The sequence below is a fragment of the Ornithorhynchus anatinus genome, chromosome 13, assembly GCF_004115215.2.
Source record: "Ornithorhynchus anatinus isolate Pmale09 chromosome 13, mOrnAna1.pri.v4, whole genome shotgun sequence".
In the NCBI taxonomy this organism is placed as follows: Eukaryota; Metazoa; Chordata; class Mammalia; order Monotremata; family Ornithorhynchidae; genus Ornithorhynchus; species Ornithorhynchus anatinus.
The window spans coordinates 20,860,221-20,866,220 of NC_041740.1; the positions used below are offsets into that span (position 1 = coordinate 20,860,221).

At 47.7% G+C, this 6,000-nt stretch overlaps 1 protein-coding gene across 1 annotated transcript in view; it reads right to left on the reverse strand.

Moving 5' to 3' along the window:
* LOC114816174 (protein FAM171A1-like) overlaps positions 1–6,000 on the reverse strand; it is a 33,163-nt gene that overhangs the window by 27,006 nt on the left and 157 nt on the right. The window contains exons 2-3 of the mRNA XM_029078143.1: positions 4,963–5,190; positions 569–661 (exon numbers count right to left, since the gene is read on the reverse strand). Of these exons, the coding sequence (XP_028933976.1) occupies positions 569–661; positions 4,963–5,190 (321 nt within the window). The remainder of the gene's footprint in view (positions 1–568; positions 662–4,962; positions 5,191–6,000) is intronic.

Below are 6,000 nucleotides of genomic sequence, written 5' to 3' on the forward strand. Positions count from 1 at the left end.
AGGGTCCCGAGGAGGGAGAGAACTGAGCCGGGGTGCCGGGCCGGGCAAGAATAGAGCCAGGGCCCGGGGCGGGATGAGAACCGAGGTAGGGCCCAGTGTGTGGAGAGAATGCAGCTGGGATCTAGGGTGTGGAGAGACCCAAGCCAGGGTCCTGGGTGGGGAGAAAACTGAGCCGAAGTGCCGGGCCTGGAGAGAACCGAGACAAGGCCTGAGGAGGGGAGAGAAATGAGCCCAAGTGCCGGGTGGGGAGAGAACGTAGCCCGAACGCCGGGCCGGGAGAGAACCAAGCTGGGAGAGAACCGAGCTCAGAAGGAGTTAGAAGGACCCAGGTTCTAATCCCAGGTCTGCTGCGTGACCTTGGCAAATCCCTTCCCTTCTCTGTGCCTGCTCTGTAAAAATAGAGCTGAGAGCCCCAAGTGGGGTAGGGACTGTGACCAACTTGATTAGCCTGAATCTACCCCTGCGCTTAGTACAGTGCCTGGCACGTTGTAAGCACTTCTCAAATACCATAAAAACAACAACGAACAAACAAAAATATCTCTTTTAGTCCTTCAGTGGCAAAGCATACCTTGAAAGGCCGCGACCACTTGAACCACGTCTTCATACACCATTAGAGTAGCTGATCGTTCCGGAAGCAAACCGAGACTTAGAGAAGAAAAAACTGCCAGAACAAAGGGGAGACAATTACATTTCAGGATGTCTGTATATCAGCGCTTACTAGAGTGCCTGACGCTTAACAAATATTATAATTATTATACGATTAGACTTTTCATCCAAGATGTCCTCTGACCGGTAATATCAATGCTGAATTTCGTTACATTGCTTTCCAATCAATCAATTTATCCACTGAGAGGCAGCTTAGCCTAGTGCAAAAAGTACTGGTCTGGGAGTCTGAGGATCTGAGTTCTAATTCCGCTCTGCCAACTTTCATTCATCTATTCATTCACTTGTATTTCGTGAGCGCTTACTGTGTGCAGAGCACTGTACTAAGCGCTTGGAAAGTACAACTTGGCAACAGATAGAGACAATCCCTACCCAACAACGGGCTCACAGTCTAGTAGGGGGAGGCAGACAACAAAACAAGTGGACAGGCATCAATAGCATCAAAACAGATAAATACAATTATAGATACACATCACTAATAAATAGGATAATGAATATGTACCAATATACACAAGTGCCGTGATTCTTACTGTGTGACCTTGGGCTGCTCACATAACTTCTCTGGGCCTCCAGTTCTTCTGTTCTCCCTGCTACTTAGGTCCACGCGGGACAGGGACTGTGTCCTGCCTAATTAAATGATCTAATCCAGCACTTAGAACAGCGTTTGACACAGTAAGTACTTAATACCATAAAAAAATGGCATTTGAGTGCTCACTGTTTGCAGAGCACTGTCCTAAGCACTTAGGAGAGTATAATACAGTATAATACAGTACAGTTGGTAGACACAATCCCCAACCTTTAGTGGGTGAGGTACATATTAAAATAAATTACAGGCAGGATAAGGAGTAGGGTATAGAGTACGTACATATGGACGGTGGGGTTGGGGGTTGGGTGAGCATCAAAGTGTCTAGGGCACAGACTAAAATGCGTAAGTGTAAAGAAACAACATCGTCCAGTAGATAAAGCATGGGCCTGGAAGTCAGAAGGACCCGGGTTCTAATCCCGGTTCCACTGCTTGTCTGCCGTGTCACCTTGGAAAAGTCTCTTAACTTCTCAGTGCCTCAGTTACCACATCAGTCAAACAGAGATAAGATCTGTGAGTCCCATGTGGGACGTGAACTGCGTCCAATCTGATTAGCCTGTATCTACTCCAGCGTTTAATACCGTACCTGATACTTACTGAGTTAAACAGATACCATAAAAAAAAAGAAAGGAGGGTCAGTAGTGTGGGGAAATGAGCAGTTATTCAGGGAAGGCGTCCTGGAGGAGTTATAATTTTAGTAGGGCCTTCTGAATAGGCTACAGTGACTCTGGCAGACCCAGCCGCCTGCCGACATTACAGCTTTAAATGCTTTGACAGTAGTGTTTTCGATTCCTGTTTTTAATCTGGCTATGCTGTCAACCAACTGGTTAATGTACACTTTCAGAAGCTATCAGAGAACGAGCATTTTTCCATTTCACAGGGAGAGGTAATTTTAGACTTTAACTCACTTCAGGCTTTTAGGAATAGGCACTTATTTTCTATGTTCAAGAAAAACCACAGATTGGTAATGTTAGGGGAAAAAAAACCTTGAGATCCTCCTCCTTCCAGACCTATTTTTCACTTATGTTCTTGCTAAACTGAACCCTGCACAAAGATGATGGTAAAATACAGTTTTGGAGTGCCAGGATTTAATAGATAAAATCGAAAGATGGGTGGACAATGCTGTGCCCCTTGCCCATATTAACTAGATAGAGGGTTTGGAGACTGGTAACTTCTTATCGTTCTAGACCGTAAGCTCACCGTGGGCACGGTATGTGTGCCCCAACTCTGTTTTATAGTACTTCCCAAGCCCTTAGTACACTCCTCTGCACATAGTAAACGCTCGACAGATACCATTGACGGGGATAACCATTCTCCCTGAGAAGATGTCATCAGAGAGATGAAGTCTTCTTTTAAAAGCTGTCCACCTTTGGAGAGGTGTTAGATTTGTTTTTTTAATGGTATTTGTTAAGTGTTTACTATGTATCCCGTACTGTTCTAAAGTGCTGGGATAGACAGACGTTTATCAGGTTGGGGCACAGACCAAATGACATGAAAAAACCAAAGATGCCGAGTTAAAAAAAATGATACAGTGATAATAGTAATAATAACAATGATGGCATCTGTTAGGCACTTACCGCGTGTCAAGCACTTACTGTGTGCCACTCAGGTTGGATACAGCCCCTGTCCCACAACGGGGCTCAGAGTCTTAATATGAATCACTGAGTCACATGAACCAAACAACGCTTCCAATCTGAAGATTTAAGACTCTGGGCTCGAAAGTATCGGTCATTTAAGGTTTTGCGGTTGCTCTTTATCAAGTACTCGCCCCACCGCCAAAGCCTCACAGCACTTAAGTACCTATGTTTCACTCTGCCGCTTCCCCCATCTGAAATATATTTTAATATCTGCCTTGGCCGCTATACTCTATGTTCCTCGAGGGCAGAGAATGTGTCTACCAACTCTCCCAAGCATTTAGTACGGTGCCCTGCACTCGGAAGGCATTCCATAAATACCACAGAATGATTGATTGATAGGTTCTCTTCCCCACTTAGGGAAGATCAGATCTCTCTTGCTAATCCAAGCACGCTGGAGTCACAGCACAAACCCATTTCTAGGACTGGATGAAGGCTACTCACGCAAAACTACGTTCCCGGTCTCTTCCGTGTTTCAGGCACAGCTCTTAGATTTGAAGGTGGGCTGTAGGTCAGCGATACGTCTGAAATGAAGGGGGGTGGTCCTTGAAAACTGGGGGAGCTGCCCCTACCCTCGGGCTGCCTTGGCAGAAGAGGCAAAAAGAAAGTGTTTTCCTTTCTGGGAGTTCTTCTACACTGCCTTTCCGCCGAAGGAATACCACATCTTTCCGAAATTGCTAACACGGGTAACGACGCTGAGGGAGGCAGAGGGGAAGACGTAGGGAATCCGTCACGGAGGAGATTTAAGCAGGCCGCCGGCAGATGAGGAACAATCTCAGGAGTCTCAGCGTAGGTTCCTCTCGCTCTGGGAAAATGGCTCAGGAAGGCACCAGATGGGAAGGTTGCTTACCATTCTCTGCTGCCCACCTTGTCTGAGACCTCGCCTCCCGACTACATGATAAGTGCGGTTGTCCTTTACCATTAACACCACCGGTTAGGTGCTTTCCTGAGTGAAAGGACTGTGGCGATTCCACGGAACCTAGTTTTCCTGGGGCCTCGGCTCAGAGAATTTATTGAGCCCTCGGGACGCTTGGAAGAGTAAAATACCAAACGGTAGGTACAAAAGATTTCTGTCCACAGATGAGGCGGGGGGAAGAGAGACACTAAAATAAATTACAGATGGATACGGACATAATTCCTGTGAGACTGGGGAAGGGTGAGCAGCAAATGCTTAAGGGGACCAGACCCTCGTGAACGGGCGGAAACAATGTCTGGTGGAAAGAATATGAGCCTGGGAGACAGGGAGTCTGGGTTCTAATCCCAGCTCAGTCACTCTCCTGCTGTGTGACTCTGGGCAAGTTGCTTAACTACTCTGTGCCTCAGTTTCTTCACCTGTAAAATGGGGTTCAGTACCTCCCACCCATACCGGGATTCCCACATGGATGACAGGTGGTGTCTGATCTGCTTATCCTGTACTCTCCACAGTGCTTAGTACAGTGCTCGGCACATAGGAAGCGCTTCATACCATAATTATCATTATTATTACAGGCAATGCAGAGGGGGCGCTTAGATAGAGAAGCGAGGGCTTAGTTGGAGAAGGACTCTTGGAGGGGACGTGATTTTAGAAGGGCTTTGAAGATGGGGAGGGAGGTAGTCTGTTGGACACGAAGGGGGAGGGAGTTCCAAGCCGGAGAGGGAGGAGGTAGACAAGGGGTCGGCACCGAGGTAGACAAGATCGAGGTACGGACAGTAGGTTGGCGATAGAGGAAAAAAGTGGGCGGATTGGGTTACAGTTAGAGATCAGCGAGGAAAGGCGCAGGAGGGGGACTCGAGGGAATGAAAATCTAAACTGGCGATGAGAGACCCAGTGAGAATAGCAGTTCAGACAAAATTGGAAAAGGGTTAAAATTCACCACACGGGAAATATCCACTGTACAACCCCAACTCCCCTCTGAATCCCGTTAGAGCTAAAAGCAGAGTCCTTAACTTCCCGTTCCAGAGAAGGCACTGGGAAGTCCCGATGAAATCCGCCCTTCGCTTCTCTTCGTGGCCCCTCAGAAGTCCAAAGGAGGAAAGGCTTCATTCTCCGCTCCCTCTGTCAGGAGAAACCACCTCCTCAGAACGCCGAGAAAGGACTCTTACCGGGTAATCGGGTGGGTTTCCACGGTGCCGAGTTGGGGACATAGGCGTGCTTGGAAGCTGTGACGACCAGCTGGCTGCCCAATTTATACTGAAACTTAATGAAAGCGATGCCATCTGCTCCCGTGCTTCCAGAGGCGACGGAAACTTGATTGGTGAAGATTTCCACGAAGGCATCGAGGATTGGCTGGTGGGTGCTGGCATCGCTCACATGGACATTCAGCGTCACCTCTGCAATGAGAAGGAACCAGATTTGGTATTCGGGGAGGTCGAGTGGCCTAAAGGAATGCCTACAGGCTGACTTCTAGCCTCGGTTTTGTTATTTTTTTCGTTTGCCTTTTTCTCAATGGTATTTTTTAATCACTTACTATGTGAGGCACTGTACTAAACGCTGGGCTAGATACGAGCTAATCAGTTTGGACACCGTCCCTGTCCCACGAAGGACTCACAATCTTAATCCCCATTTTACAGATGAGGTAACTGAGGCACAGAGAATCAATCAATCATATTTACTGATCACTTACTATATGCAGAGCACTGTACTAAGCGTTTGGAGAACACGATAGAATCAGCAGACGCGTTCCTCTCCCACAACGAGCTTAGAGTCTGGTGGGGGAGGCAGACAATATGAATAAGAGAAGTTAAGTGGCTTGCCCAAGGTCACACAGCAGATACGCAGCAGATGCTATTGATGCCTGTCTACTTGCTTGTCTGTGTTTTCTTGTCTGTCTCCCCTCTTCTAGACTGTGAGCCTGTTGTTGGGAAAGGATTGTCTCTATCTTTTCCCCAATTGTACTTTCCAAGCGCTTAGGTCAGTGCTCTGAACACGGTAAGCGCTCAATAGATAGCCGGGATTAGAACCCCGGCCCTTCTGACTCCCAGGCCCGTGCTCTATCCGCTAGGCCGCGCTGCTTCTCAGTTCGGCTGTTGGCTTGCTGTGTGATCCTGGACAAGATGCTTGGACTCTCTGGTCTCAATCTTCTCATCCCTAAGAGGACTAGATTGTGATCCATCGTACTGTAATGTACTTGGGGATTTCAG